At 38.6% G+C, this 16,262-nt stretch overlaps 1 protein-coding gene across 6 annotated transcripts in view; it reads right to left on the minus strand.

The window, feature by feature from the left end:
• Window positions 1-16,262, minus strand: part of ctns (cystinosin, lysosomal cystine transporter) — a 51,121-nt gene that overhangs the window by 19,808 nt on the left and 15,051 nt on the right. For 2 of the 6 annotated variants that reach the window (XM_046049194.1, XM_046049195.1), the window contains exons 6-7: window positions 10,552-10,689; window positions 6,880-6,979 (exon numbers count right to left, since the gene is read on the minus strand). In XM_046049194.1, coding sequence (XP_045905150.1) covers window positions 6,880-6,979; window positions 10,552-10,689 — 238 coding nt within the window. Of the gene's footprint in view, window positions 1-6,879; window positions 6,980-10,551; window positions 10,690-12,157; window positions 12,364-12,874; window positions 12,951-16,262 lie in introns of all 6 variants that reach the window. The other 4 variants (XM_046049198.1, XM_046049197.1, XM_046049199.1 and 1 more) reach the window with 4 other exon arrangements.

Consider the following 16,262-nt stretch of genomic DNA (forward strand, 5'->3'; position numbering starts at 1 on the left):
ATCCATGCTGGGGGTGTCTCAGTTGCAAAGTAGAATATGGCTGAGCGCAGCTGTGCAGACCAGTAATATAATTTAAAATTAGGGAGTTGTAACCCCCCTCTCTCATATGGCATGTACAGCAGTCGAAGCCTTAGTCTAGGTTTTTTATTATTCCAAATGAATCTATTAAAGACAGTGTTTAATTCATCAAAAAATTGTTTTGAGAGAGGCAAAGGGAGTGCCTGAAACAGATATAAAAATTTTGGTAATATGCTCATTTTGATCATGTTTATTCTGCCAATCATTGACACGGGCATTACTGTCCATTTATTTAAAGACTCCTTTACTTCACTAACCAAAGGATCATAATTCATTGGTACAATGGTTTTAATGTCTGGAGTAATTTTAACACCAAGATACACAAATCCCTCTTTTGCATTGATAAACGGGGTCTGTATGACTGGGTTTAGCCTCTCGTCCCTGTTCAAAAATAGAATAGAAGATTTTGAATCATTTATTTCATAACCAGAAAATCGACCAAATAGCTCCATTTGTTGCATTAAATTTGGGACACTGATGGACAGCCTTGTCAAAAAGACTATCAGATCATCAGCATATAAGGACAATATATGCTCCTGATCTCCTAATTGGATGCCAAATATATCAGTTCGCATTCTTATCGTCATTGCCAAGGGCTCCATAGCCAAAATAAATAACATTGGAGATAACGGGCATCCCTGGCGAGTGGAATGTTCCAATGTGAAAGGTTTAGAGACTATGTTGTTTGTCAAGACACTGGCTTTGGGATTTGTATACAAAAGTTTAACCCATTTGAGAAAGTTGAAGCCAAATCCATACCTCGGAAGAACGTTAAACAAGTATGACCACTCTATTCTGTCAAAGGCCTGACGGGCATCAAGTGATAATAAAGCCGTATCTTTAGCATCAAATTTCTCATGAATTATATTCAAAACTCTTCTTATATTATGAAACCCTTGAGGTTTTGGTACAAAGCCATTTTTATCGTTATGAACTAGATGTGAGATAAAGGGGTCTAATCTCTTTGCTAAAACTTTACAAAGTATTTTAGTATCAACCCCCATCAAACTTATTGGTCTGAATGATGAGCATTCTGCAGGAGGTTTACCTGGTTTTAATATCAAAGTGATCATAGCCTGTCTTAGAGTGGGTGGGAGAACCTCATTTTTAAATGCTTCTTCATACATGTTAAAAAGTGGAACTATTATTTTTTCTTTGAAAGTTTTGTAGAATTCAATCGTAAATCCGTCTAGCCCAGGAGCTTTACCACTGTTAATACATTGTATTCATGTGCTTCTTTAATGATAAAATTCTAGCTATTAGAGACAAAATTCACCAAGACCTGCCCTCAACTGGCACCAACTTATCTCTTAACTCAGGAACCTTAGAAACAGCTGTAGAACCAGATATATGTTTAAACTGTTTTGCTTCCCTCAATCTTTACCAAATAACTTCAATAATTTCTTCATCTAAACCATCAACCTGCCTCTTAGACCCCATCCTGACTAGGTTGCTTAAAGATGTTTTACCCTTAGTCAGCACCTCTTTACTAGATATGATCAATCTATCTTTATCAACAGGCTATGTACCACAGTACTTAAAAGTAGCTGTAATTAAACCTCTCCTGAAAAAGCCCAAACTTGATCCGGATGTTTTAGCCAACTATAGACCTATATCTAACCTTCCATTTCTCTCTAAGGTTCTGGAGAAAGCGGTTGCTAAACAGCTGTGTGACTTTCTACAGAGCAATAGTTTATTTGAGGATTTTCAGTCAGGATTTAGAGCTCATCATAGCACAGAGACAGCGACAACGACCTCCTTATTGCATCAGACAAAGGACTTGTCTCTGTACTGGTTTTATTAGATCTTAGTGCTGCATTTGATACCATTGACCATCAGATCCTATTGCAGAGATTGGAACATTTCATTGGCATTAAAGGAGCCGCTCTAAGCTGGTTTCCGATTTCAGTTTGTACATGTTAACGATGAGTCCTCCATACATGCCAAAGTTAGTCATGGAGTTCCTCAAGGATCTGTCCTCGGACCAATCCTCTTCACTTTATATATGCTTCCTTTAGGCAATATTATCAGGAAATATTCCATAAGCTTTCATTGTTATGCAGATGATACTCAGTTATATCTATCGATTATACCAGATGAAACTCATCAGTTAGCTAAACTTCAAATGTGCCTTCAGGATGTTAAAACCTGGATGACCTGTAATTTTCTAATGTTAAACTCAGATAAAACTGAAGTTATTGTTCTGGGGCCTAAGTACCTCCATGACGCATCAGTTTCCCTTGATGGCATCGCCCTGGCCTCCAGCACCACTGTGAGGAATCTTGGAGTTATCTTTGATCAGGACATGTCGTTTAAGTCTCACATTAAGCAAATTTCAAGGACCGCCTTTTTTCACCTACGTAATATTTCGAAAATCAGGAACATCCTGTCTAAAAATGATGCAGAAAAACTAGTCCATGCATTTGTTACTTCTAGGCTGCATTACTGCAATTCCTTATCAGGCTGCTCGAAAAAGTCCGTTAAGACTCTTCAGCTGATTCAGAATGCTGCAGCACGTGGTCTGACAAGAACCAGGAAAAGAGATCATATTTCTCCTGTCTTAGCTTCTTTGCATTGGCTTCCTGTAAAATCCAGAAGAGAATTTAAAATCATTCTTCTTACCTACAAAGCTCTTAATGGTCAGGCACCATCTTATCTTAAAGAGCTCATTGTACCTTACTACCCCACCAGAGCCCTGCGCTCCCAGAATGCAGGGTTACTTGTGGTTCCTAGAGTCTCCAAAAGTAGACTAGGAGCCAGAGCGTTCAGCTATCAAGCTCCTCTCCTGTGGAACCAGGTTCCAGTTTGGGTTCAGGAGGCAGACACCATCTCCACATTTAAGAGTAGGCTTAAGAATTTCCTCTTTGATAAAGCTTATAGTTAGGGCTGGCTCAGGTGAGTCCTGAACCATCCCTTAGTTATGCTGCTATAGGCCTAGACTGCCGGGGGATTTCCTATGATGCACTGAGCTCCTCTCTCCTCTACTTTCTCTCCCTCTGTATGCAACCTCATCCCATTAATGCATGTTACTAACACAACTTCTCCCCTTTCTGGTAGTCTTGTGCTTTCTCGTCCCTCTCCTCCTATCACTTCCTGCAGGTTTTCTGGCTCTGGAGCTGTGGAGTCTGGATCTGTGGCTGCGGGTCACCTGCTGCCCCCGTGTTCCTGCTTGACACCCTCCGCTGCAACGACTATTGTTACTAGTCCTATTGTTATTATTGTTATTATAATCATTAACATTACGACTGTTACCATTAACACTACTATAAATATCTGTACCATTTTTCATTTAGTCTATAGCAACATCACCTTTACTGTCTGTACCTCTGTATGTATATTGTGTAGGCTCCCCTCTCTCTCTGTTCCTCTCTCTCTCTCTCTCTCTCTCTCTCGCTCTCTCCTTCACCCCTACCGGTCGAGGCAGATGGCCGCCCACCCTGAGCCATGGTTCTGCTCGAGGTTTCTGCCTTTTAAAAGGAAGTTTTTCCTTGCCTCTGTTGCGTAGTGCTTGCTCTTGGTGGGAACTGTTGGGCTTCTGTAAATAGCATCATAGAGTATGGTCTAGACCTGCTCTTTTATGAAAAGCGCTGTGAGATAACTGTTGTTGTGATTTGGCGCTATATAAATAAAATTGAATTGAATAGAAATCAAGCAAGTAACTTCATATAAGTACTTGGGTATACAGTTAGATAATCAATTAAAAGGAAATGTGCATGTTGACTATGTGTGCCAAACTGGCCCATAGATTGCATTTTCTTTGTTTGGGGTGAGTACTAAGATCATGACTTTATTTTACAACGCAGTGCCGGAAAATCTGATCAGATATAGAATGGCATCCTGGTTTGGCATCCTTACCATCCAGTGAAAAACAAAAATTGAAAGAATAATAAAAGCTGCGATGAAGGTTATGGGAAAGAAAGACTACACCTCCCTTCAGACCATCTTTGAAAAAAGAGTAGACTCCCAGGCACATAAAATTCTGAACGACTCTTCCCATATTCTGCACTCTGAATATTAAGTATTACCTTCAGGGAAACGCTACAGAGCTAGCAGATGTAAAAGTAACTGCTATAAAGGTGCCCTTCATCCCTACTTCCATAGCACTCTTAATAGCACACTTAAATAAACAATCTGCTCTGAACAAGATGGCTTGAAGCACTTCTAGCACTTTATTTTTAAGCATAGTTTAATATTGATGATTGCTTGCACTAGGGTGTTTTAACAACCGGACCTTAAATGAGTTTTTGAATTTTAGAATGGCGGCGGTTCTAATTGTTGTGAACCAACAGTGTGGATTTGTGCATTTTATATTAAATAATTTGGAGACTCAAAATTCCTCTTTTCTCTCCCGGAGAGAAGGAGGACGGGGTTTGGGATATCAACTCAACAGACGGCTAAAGCGACTCCAAAGGAAAAGCTGAAAGGTCGCTGTTTCTGGGAAGTCTGATCGTAAAACTTGCCACCCCTGATACCGCAGCCAGATAACGCGGTGCTTGACTGTTAAAGTGACAAAAGGAACACTGACCAGAGATTAGAGTTTTCCTGAACAGCCTATCAAAACTCTGGAAGGAAACCCTAAACTGCCTCCCCCCACACACGTAACCATGGCAACTGACCTTGCTCTTTGTTTAATTACCTCACATCAAAGGATATTCTCTTCACGCCCAGGTGTGAGGAACTCCAGGACACCAGAGACAGCCTAAATTCCTTTATGTAAACAGAGCACTGTCTCCTCAAGACTCAAAGCATTACCTTGTTTAATTAAATAATCTTTTAGTTACTTGATTACGTTTGCCTCCATTTGATAGTTATGGTACCATGTTGGTGTATTTGTTGTTGAAAAGTTGTTAAATAAGTTAATTTTGCAGTATTTCAATTTTCAGCAAGGTCACCTGACTTTATTCATTTTTTTTGTAACCAATGCTTTGTTCACAATACTTTGACACCTCCTTTAGAAATTATGATAAAGAAATGTCATCCTACACTCGATTCATTTTCCAGCTCAAATTTAAGGTTAAAAATGACTAAATTCCCCAGTTCCTGAGAATTTTGTTTTAGGATTAATCAGAGCTATCCTCATGTAACCCGAGCTCCCCCAAGTGGACAAAATAAGTATTACATGCCATCGTCTGAAATGCCGTTGATGTATAAATGTCACTTTATTTACCTGTCCATAATCTAATGCCATTCGTGTATCTTGCTTATATTCTCTAAGAATGGTACAGACGTGTGACAACTAAGGTTTGATTGTGGGAAGATATTTGATTACAATTAGATTTTCTTTTTTTTAATAGACATTAAAAGTTAAGAAGACCGTCTTCTCAGCCGGAAACAAAACCCTCCCTCAGGGAACAAAGGACTGCCCTCTGGGAACCACGCCCCAACCAACAAAAGCGCGACACATGCTGTCGTTCACTCTCTTGTCCTCTGTTTTGTTCCTGGCCTTCCAACTGTGCTTCGGCACGCGCCCAGCGTGCCCCCTCTCTCGGCAACGCCCTAAGAACTTCGGCCCGGCGCAACAAAGCCTTTTTGTTTGTTTCCAAACCACACACATGAAGCGCCGCAACATCAATTTTTCACTCATTTCCAGCAACTTACTTGTTGTTTTTATTTTATTTTTGTTTGTTAAAGTTATCAGACTGTTAAGTTACACTAATTTAATTGAAGAACGACCAAGTTTTTTTTAAGCTTTATTTCGTCAAGCTAACTTACACTGATCCCCGACGCCCGGGCCAACCACGTGGTCCCGCCAGCAGTAACAAAGGACAACTAAAACCTCTGACCCGAGACAGGGTTGGAAAGGCCCCACTGCGAGTCTCCAGTAAGCCGAAAAAAGACGGACCTCCGGAGCAATTCCCCGGCAGAGAAAGCGACTGGCCGACGGCTTTAAGCTGTCCTAACCAAGAAGAATCTCAGCCAGTGTGAGGCCGTTGACCAGCACCCGGCTGGGAGAAGCGACACGCAGTAAGACCAAAACCATGCATTCTGTGACAGTGATGTCCCATAGTCTGTCAGTCCAGTATATTTAATCCTGGAAACTCCTAGACAAATTTAATCGAGTTAGTATCATCTAATTGCATTCATTAGCTGCCGTATGAGTCAAATGCTCCCCACAATAGAACCCCCTTCTTATTGTTTAGCCATTGTTTATTTCGTTGATGTATTTAACCGCATTTTTATATCATCTTAGTTAATAAACTCCACTGTAATCAAGGAATTGTGTGTGTATTGCCTGTCTCCAAGTCCCTGCCATGAGAATAACCAATGTAGTCATGCTACATAATTTTATGTTCACTGCTGAATGAGCTCAAGTGCAACTGAATAGAATTATTCAGAGGTTTCATATCATTCAGGTTCTTCTTACTTTGTAATCAATTACTGACTCTGTAGTGTCTCAGATACTTGTGCAATGTAATGTAAATGTATGATGAGGACTGTATGATGTATGTGAGTGTGAAGTCCATATGTGTTACTGTTGTTACTGCAGCCTTATGTGGCACTGATGCCCAAGACAAATTTCCCTTAGGGGACAATAAAGTTGATCTTGTAGAGGTGAGTTGCAGCACTCCTAAAACGAAGTGTTGAGCACACAGGGTGAAAAAAGGAGCTACAGCAATGTGCAGTATGACAAAAATATGTTGTTTTTTGAAAATTAAACCATGTAAACCTGTTCTGGTACAACCCCTAAATAAGATTTTGAACCTGAAAATGAGCATAATATGACCTCTTTAACATAATCCACTGTGAACTGACCTGAGATTCAAACTTTGAATAGTGACCTGGAAACAAAATAAATATTACCTTTATATAAGGAACCCAGAACAGCCCTATATTGAAGACACTGTATGCGATGAAGCCAGTTAGGTTGAGAGCCAGGAAGTCAAAGTTGAGACCTACAACACTAAGAAAACAAACATGTTAGTATTACTTGTGTGAGTCAGTTTTTTTGCATGTCCAGCCTAATCAAACATAACAACGAGAAGGGGCTAAGTATGCTAAGTCTAACTGGGCACAGGTATGAATCATGTATTTTACATACTTCATCGCGTTATACACTCACCAGCCACTTTATTAGGTACGCCTGTTAAATTGCTTGTTAACACAAATAGCTAATCAGCCAATCACATGCCAGAAACTCATGCATTTAGACATGTAGATGTGATCAAGACAAACAGAGAATGGTCCGAAAAAGAAATAAATATCTAGTGTGCAGCAGTTGTGTGGACAAAAATGCCTTGTTGATGTCAGAGCAGAATGGGCAAACTGGTTAGAGATGACAAAAAGGCAATAGTAACTCAAATAACCACTTGTTACAGCCAGGGTATGCAGAATACCATCTCTGAACGCACACGTTGAACCTTGAAGCAGACAGAAGATTGGGAAAAACCTTGCTGGTCTGATGAGTCTCCATTTCAGCTGCGACATTCAGATGGTAGGGTCAGAATTTGGAGTAAACAGCATGAAAGCATGCATCCATCCTGCCTTGTATCATCAGTTCAAGCTAGTGTAATGATGTGGGGGATATTTTCTTGGTACACTTTGGGTTCCTTAGTACCAATTGAGCATCGTTTAAATGCGACAGCCTACCCAAGTATTGCTGATGACCATGTCCATCCCCTTTATGACCACAGTGTACCCATCTTCTAATGGCTACTTACAGCAGGATCATGCACTATGTCACAAAGAACATGACAATGAGTTCTTTGTACTCCACTGGCCTCCACAGTCACCAGATCTCAATCCAAAAAAAGTGCCTTTATAACGTAATGGAATGGGAGATTCGCATTGTAGAGGATTACCTGTATGTTTGTGGTGCCTGCTCTTATTCAGGACAATCCCCCACATGGATACATGACTCAGTGCTCAAAACCCCATCATGTAACCACTTATTTGTAATAACCAAAACACTGCATGCACACTAACAAACACAGCAATAATCAGAGTATAAAACAGTGCATTCGATATACAAACACAACAAAAAGACAAAATGCCTTTCAGTCAGCTTGAATACTTTAACAACAACTTAAGAGTCCATGGCTCAACAAAAAACGCCACACATTGGAAATTCAAACTTTTAAAACCAACAGTTCAATTCAGCCCTGAGCAAATAAGTCAAAATAAAGGATCTCTGGAGGGATCAGTCCCATTTTCCCCCACTAGAGTGAATCCTCTTCCCAAAAAACAAAACAAAAAAGGATCTCAGCAAGCCAAAGCAAAGCAAAAAACTCTCAGACTTTGTCAGTTACCACCATCACCACCATTTTTAAGAGGGGGGGGGTGGGGGGTGGGGAGGGGTGAATGTCTGAATGCTAGTGGCCAGTAATGGAGGTGTGACTGGGGCGTGAAGTGAATGCTATTAGTCAATAAAAAAATCTTGTCAATGGCATATAGCCACAGCATCATGGACGTGCAGCCGATCTGCAGCATCTGACATAATGCTATCATGTCAATATGGACCAAAGTCTCTGAGGAATGTTTCCAACACTTGTTGAAAATATGCCACGAAGAATAAGGCAATTCAAAAGGCAAAAGGGGGTTCAACCTGGTTATAGCAAGGTGTGCCTAATAAAGTGGCCAATGAGTGTATAACCTTGTGTAGTAAAATGATAAATGTATCTTGTACCTTATTACATAAAGTTTATAAACAACATAACCCCTGCACATTTAAAGGAGACCTATTATGCTTTCCCATATTTTATGACTTATCTACAATGTTGGATGTTCATGGTAAACATGGCCAAAGCTTCAAATAATGAGGAAAAAGTATTTAAAAGAAATCCCTGTGAGCCAAAGCCTCCTGTTCTGAATACTCTAGTAATGGCTCCCTTTGACAACACATGGAGCTAGATGGAGCCGGTATTCCATATATGGTCATTTGCTCCACACTGCTACGCCAGAGACGTTTTATAGAGGAGACACGCCACTCAACTGCATCCTCAATACAACTCTATGGGGAAAGCCCGTAACAGCAAAGATGGCGGTTATCCCGCCCCTCCCGCTGGAAAGCAAATCAGCTGCTTTTAACAGCCAAAGCGGAAATCATATTTCAGCCAATCGTGTGGTTCCACTGCCGTAAGGGTCTGTTTTACTTCTACTGCGCGGAAGAGGTGACGCATGCATGGTAGGAGTATAACCGGTCGGGAAAAACGCTTTTTAAACCTTATTTTGGGGCAAAGTTGTCAAACTTTTTCAGCAATTTTTATCAGATTTTACTGCTGATTCTATTCATGTAATTTTTATGTGTTGGTGACCAGTGAAAATGCAGTTCTGGCTCTCTCGCCATTCATTCACATAGGCGCCTGGTCTTGTTAGTCCAAAATAGCTGCCCGGAGGTGTTGCCAAGATGGCGGCTGAGTGGCATGACTTGTCTAGAAGGACTTTGGCTACGCTCAGTCTGTCTGTACTGCTCTGCGGCAACGTCAGCCGGCCTTTCTCAATCTGTGTTCTTGTCTGCTAACATGCTTCAGGTCTTGGCAAATAAGACAGTGGGCATTGAAAGGGGGGTTTAAGGAGACAGGAGCATCTAAAGCTTGTTTCAGACAGTAGCTGAAATGAAGCACTACATGAAGGGCCAGTATAAGATAGAAAAAATCTTTTTCTAACTTTGAATCATGCAAAGCTGCCATACAAGAATCACAGAACTACAATATAGGACTGGAAATGCAGTATAATAGGTCTCCTTTAAGATCCTGACCATGTAACTGAAATGTCCCAGTTTGAGTTCAGCTTGAGCTTTCTTGCATGTCATCCCCCATCTCACTCCCCTCAATTATAGTACTGTCAGCTACCCACTGTCTGTCTTACAAAGACAAAAGCTTAGTTAAATCCCTGTGGCTTATTTTGGGGGAATCTAATGTAATCATAACTTGCAAAATCTTCTAAATGTAAAAGATTAAACTAGACTATGACAATAATTTGGGAAACATCCACTGAGAATTTATTTTGAGCCCAACATATGCAATTAGCAAACTACAAACTACACAGTTGTAGGTAAATTTGACATGTAGTGTAAGGCTTTTTGAGTGGTCAGAAGACTAGAAAGGTGCTATACAAGTAAAGCCCATTTACAAGGAGTGTTTGCATGATAATACAACTCACAAACTACAAAACAGGTGCTGAAGCTATAACTTCTTAAAGCATGATTTCAGCATAAACAATATATAGCATTATATTATTTATAGCAGTTTCATTTTCACATTTCCAGTACAGCCACCATGTTTTTCTAGTATAAAATTTAGGGCTTTGAGCTGGAAGTCTGTCTGAGCAGAGAGAGAGTATTTTTGAGTGAATGCTTCTGGGTTCAAAAGGTAGGCCTATATCTGAGTGAACTGAGATGCTATTAAATCAAAGATCAAGATTTTGATATCTGACAGTTTAAAAACACCATCCTATTCTTAGGTCACTTGTGCAAAACTGCAAATATCAAAGAAATCCTAGGTGAATGAGGAGAAAGGTGGACAGACACAAAACTACCTTTTCCTCCTCCAGTTTTCCCAGGCTTGTGGATAGAAGGACACTGACCAAGCCAGAAAGTAAATCCAGCCAATCACCTGACTGATGACTGTCAGGATGTTGCTATGAACAACCATAAAGCGGATCCTGATGGACAAGCTAGAGGAGAGAGAGTCAGGTTTATAGACACAAATAAACTGGATAGCAGTGATGTACCATCATACTCATACATACAGTAGCATCATCATTATACTGTCAAGATAGTCTTCTAAATGTTTACTCACATGTAATTTCAGCATACATTAAAGACAATATATTGGTATACTCCCATATCACACATACCCAGATATTCTGGTAGGCCCCTGCATCTCATTTTAAGCATAGCCTATAGTTTTTGTCAAGCATCATTAGCTGTTGTTGCACATTGATGCTGAATGAATTAATGTAACCTGTGTAGGGAATTCTGGTTTAAATGGCATAAATATTTATATGAAATAATAATAATTATCACTATTATTATTAATATATTTCAACTACAATTTCACATCAGGGTTAACCACTCTTAAGTCCTCACCAAGAAAAAAGTAATGGAATTTTTTTTCCCCTCATTTTTGTTTTTATTTCATTAGGGCATAACAACAAATATCAAAAAAAATAAATTAACAGTTTTTCTGAGATACTGCTCTACCAAACGGTCAAGATGGCTCTTCGCGGGAATACTCAAAAATGCATTTTAATACAAACAAACAAACTTTAGAAAACATCATATAAAATGACAACAGCAGAGAAGGCAACTTGAGCACTTCATCCCATTGTGTTTATAGGGAGTTGATACAAAACGGGCACTACACAGTAACATCATTGATTATTGAACATTTTGAATATTACGAACATGGCAAACACTAAATCAAGTAAATATTTCTGTTCTTTGAGTATTTAAGAAGAACACATCGTTATGTACTCTCAGCCTTCAGACAGATATACAGATATATATAGACACATATGTTAGATCATAGCAGATTGCTCATATATGTGGTGGTACAACAGCAAAAAATGTTTTTGGCATTAAATCCACTTTATTTCTGGTGTTAAGAACAGAAATACAGTATTTACTTGATTTAGTGTGTGACTTGTTAATATTTAAAATGTTATTCAATAATCAATGAAGTTACAGTGTAGTGCATACTCCCCTGAGTGCTGAATTTTCCTTCTCTGCTGTTGACAGTCATACAGATTTATTTCTGCAACAACATTTTATGAGGTTTTCTAAAGTTTGTTGGCATTAAAATGCATACTTTTGCCATGAAGAGCCATTTGGACTGTCTTTGTCCTGTTGACTATCAGTAAAATGAATCATATGGCATAACAGCTTGAATTTCTTTATGTCTTGAAACGAGACTGGTGGTGCCGGTAGTGATCCATGGCTGGAAGTTGAAAACACCTATGACAGGTAGTACTGCCAGGAAATAGTCAATCTCGTCGGGGCTAGTTTTGATTGGATCCCCCAACTCCTGCGCAGAGTACAGGCCGGTATGTTGTGCAACATGTTGAATAATCTTGTGAAGAGTGTTTTGAAGGAAGGGAGTCTTTACATCAGTGTCTTCTAACTTCCAGATTCTCCAAGTACCTCAATGAGTGCCTCTCATTGGGCCTGAGGGTGATTTAGACACTGTCCTCTGGCTCTGTCTGTTTTTGTGGGCTGATGATCAGGATGCTCCATTTGGTTGTTATCATCATCATCATCACTCAGATCAACATCAGAGTCTTGAGGATTTTCTGGTATAAGGCCAGAAAATTTCATGGACTTGCACCATAAAATGTTTTAGTGTCCATCTATTATTTGTAAAACAAAAGAAAAATCACACTTACAAACCATGTACTGTTATAATGCTAGTAATATTACTACCAACAGATGTCTATTTTGTCTAGATGTTTATTTGGTTTTCAAGATATTTGTCTTTAAGTTTTTTCCATAAAAATTGCACATTTATTATCTTAGCATTATTATTTTGGTAAAACATGTTTTCACAAAGATAAATATATATTTATGAAATTAATTCAGTGCATATATATATATATAAAAAAATGGAAACACATTAAATGTATCATGTTAACAATAAATGTTCAGAAGTTTTCAATTTCATAGCAAATAGTCAATTTGTATTACATTTGCTAGTAAATTTGTATTGCATTAGCTTAGGCAACCTTTACCATGAAGTGCCAACTCAACCGGTAGAGCATGTTTTTAGAAAATTATTAGACCCATATTAGACTTATTTTTGTTGCATCAAGTTACAAGTTAATTCTGTTCTAAAATCTATAATATGTCAAAAAACATGTTTACCTTTGAAAATTCCACCAAAAAGAGTCTTCATGTCTTCAGTGATTTTGTCAATTTTAACTTCCTGTAAAGAGGGTATCTGAAAAGGCATGTTGCTTAAAGAAACGATGACATCTAGTGGATATTTTTAGCACAGCATACCTAAACCAAATGGTGGAGATGGCTTAAACGGGTTGGATTAGGTTCAATATAATTTTCAATGAGATATAGTGAGTGTGCGTATAGCATATAGTGATATAGTGTATAGTGCGTATAGTGAGTGTCCAAATGGTTAAGGGTTACGAAAACTGATAGTCAATTTAGTCCCAAACAATATACTGAACTATAAATTTGGAACTCTGATTAATAATATTACTATAACTAAAATTGACGTTAATATGATGAACATTTATTTGAAAGATAAACAAAAGCAAAACATTTCTGCCACTTGAATAAAAAAAAAAATATTAGTATCTCAAAACATTGAATTAGTATCTCAAAATACTGAGAAACCTCAGAATACTGACTTAGTATTTCGAAATAATGAGAAACTATCAAATTATTGACTCAGTATCTCCAAATAATAAGTTAGCATCTCAAGATAATGACTTAGCGTCTCAAAATATTGAGAAACATTCTCATGGGGTGATTTGAAGCAGCCTGCGTCCATGCTCGGCAACCATCAAACCTAACTGAACTGGAGATGTTTTGCAAGTAGGAGTGGTCCAAAATACCTTTATCCAGACAGACACTCATTACAGGCTATAGGAAGCGTCTAGAGGCCGTTATTTCTGCTAAAGGAGGCTCAACTAAATATTGATGTCATATTTCTCTTGGGGTGCCCAAATTTATGCACCTGTCTACTTTCGTTTTGATGCATATTGCACATTTTCTGTTCATCCAATAAACCTCATTTCATTACTGAAATATTTCTGTAGCTCAAAACACCCAATTATTTATAAATGAAAATCATGGAAATTTTCAGGGGTGCACAAACATTTGCATACGATTGTATAGGATTATACTGTAGCAGCCTGTTGTTGTTTTCAGATTAAATGAAGGTAAACAGTTAACGGGCGCGTAATGGCACTACGCTTTGGCACGCAACTTCTCAGAGGCTGCAAATTATATCAGTCCTGCTGGCTTCAGATGCTGCAGTGATTTCATGAACTGAAGGAGAAGCTTTTCCTACAGTAAAATTCCGTGGTTGTACTGCAGTACACCTGGTCCTATGAGTGCTCTGCCGACAGCTAAAACTAGGGCAGCATTTATGAAGCACATCGTTAAGGGTTAGTTAGGGAAAGTGCCTCAGACATCAAAACAATAATTAGTAACTTGCTTTTTATATAGCCTACACATACAGTACATAACCTGTATTTTTACAATGTCTTTCAAATTTCATATCAACGTCAGGTTGGGATGCATTGCAGAACGCAGTATTTCTCATGTGGCATGATATTTGAATTTTTTTTTTTGAGCATTTCATATTTGGATTGACTGGAGTACTTGTACAGTTCAAATGCAAAGTTACAATGCCCACCTGCCTTGCAAAATCATAGCTATCTGTAGCCCAAGCCTCTTGATATGTATATATGGTGTATATACACAGTATCTCACAAAAGTGAGTACACCGGTCACATTTTTGTAAATATTTGATTATATCTTTTCATGCGACAACACTGAAGAAACTGAAGACACTTATCTACAATGTAAAGTAGTGAGTGTACAGCTTGTAAAACAGTGTAAATTTGCTGTCCCCTCAAAATAACACATCACACAGCTATTAATGTCTAAACCGCTGGCAACAAAAGTCAGTACACCCCTAAGTGGAAATGTCCAAATACAAAGACTGAGACAGAAAAATGTTCCTGAGGAGACAATAAAAACACTGGAGCATGAGAAGGTACTTAACTGCAAAAGCAGAATATTTGAAACAACTTTTCATAGACACATTTTCAGTCTTTTCTTCAAAACCTACACTTTTTTGTATTGTTGTTTCATTAGCTCGCTCTCTGATACAATTATTAGGTTATCTAATCAGTATAACTTTTTTAATCAGAATTTTGGAATGAATTCTACGACCAATGCAACAACAGGAAATGCTTTTGAAGTACCTAACGCATGATTTTGGACAGCAACAGTAGGAGAGTGTAGGATGAATAATTGCTTTTGGATGGTCAAGGGAGAATTATCTTCCAGTGAAGATCATGCCTGTCATATTAAAGCAAGCTTCCTTGGGATATGTGAAGTGCAATGTAGTGGAAAATTTCCTCAGATACATGGCTGAATCTGAGCGTATAGTGTTTGAATCATGACAATCAGATTTAATTAAACAGCGTTGACCAAGAAGAATTAATTGAGATCTTAGATTACCACAGCTGCAGAAAGATACCAATAGCCAGCAATGTCAACAAAATCCTCCAGGAGTTTGTCCACAAAACACTTGTCTAAGAGCATGCCTACATAATTGAACAATGGGCAGAAATACTCAGCACTCCCGGGAACAGCCTTCGGGACCTCACAGCAGTATACGAAAACCAACTGTGAAAAAGGTTGTGAAGTCCCTCACCTTTGAAGAAACAATGAACGTCAACCGGAAGAATATTCAGAAGTACCTCACCACATACTTGAGGAATGCTCATACGCAGCATCTATGTTTGTTCCTCAGGTTCTGAGATGAACAAGGTGATGGAGTCTAATGTGTGGGTAATGGTTATCATTTAATCTAGTCCAGATAGTATGTGTGTGTGCTTTTCACACACAATTTCAGTTTCACAATATTAATCATTTTATTTCCCTGTATAATGTCAGAGACTTAGTGTCCTCAAGTCAAACCTTGCAAAAGATTGAAACAGATAGCTCTACACAATAATGGTATGATATTCATAGTTGTTACCTAGATTTGCTAAGGATAACACCATAGGACATACAGTGGGTGCGGAAAGTATTCAGACCCCTTTAAATTTTTCCACTCTTTGTTTCATTGCAGCCATTTTCCAAAAATCAAAAAAGTTCATTTTATTTCTCAGTAATGTACACTCAGCACCCCATCTTGACAGAAAAAAAAACAGAAATGTAGAAATTTTTGCAAATTTATTAAAAAAGAAAAACTGAAATATCACATGGTCATAAGTATTCAGACCCTTTGCCGTGACACTCATATTTAACTCAGGTGCTGTCTATTTCTTCTGATCATCCTTGAGATGGTTCTACACCTTCATTTGAGTCCAGCTGTGTTTGATTATACTGATTGGACTTGATTAGGAAAGCCACACACCTGTCTATATAAGACCTTACAGCTCACAGTGCATGTCAGAGCAAATGAGAATCATGAGGTCAAAGGAACTGCCTGAAGAGCTCAGAGACAGAATTGTGGCAAGGCACAGATCTGGCCAAGGTTACAAAACAATTT

This window comes from Micropterus dolomieu, linkage group LG05 (assembly GCF_021292245.1).
Source record: "Micropterus dolomieu isolate WLL.071019.BEF.003 ecotype Adirondacks linkage group LG05, ASM2129224v1, whole genome shotgun sequence".
NCBI lineage: Eukaryota > Metazoa > Chordata > Actinopteri > Centrarchiformes > Centrarchidae > Micropterus > Micropterus dolomieu.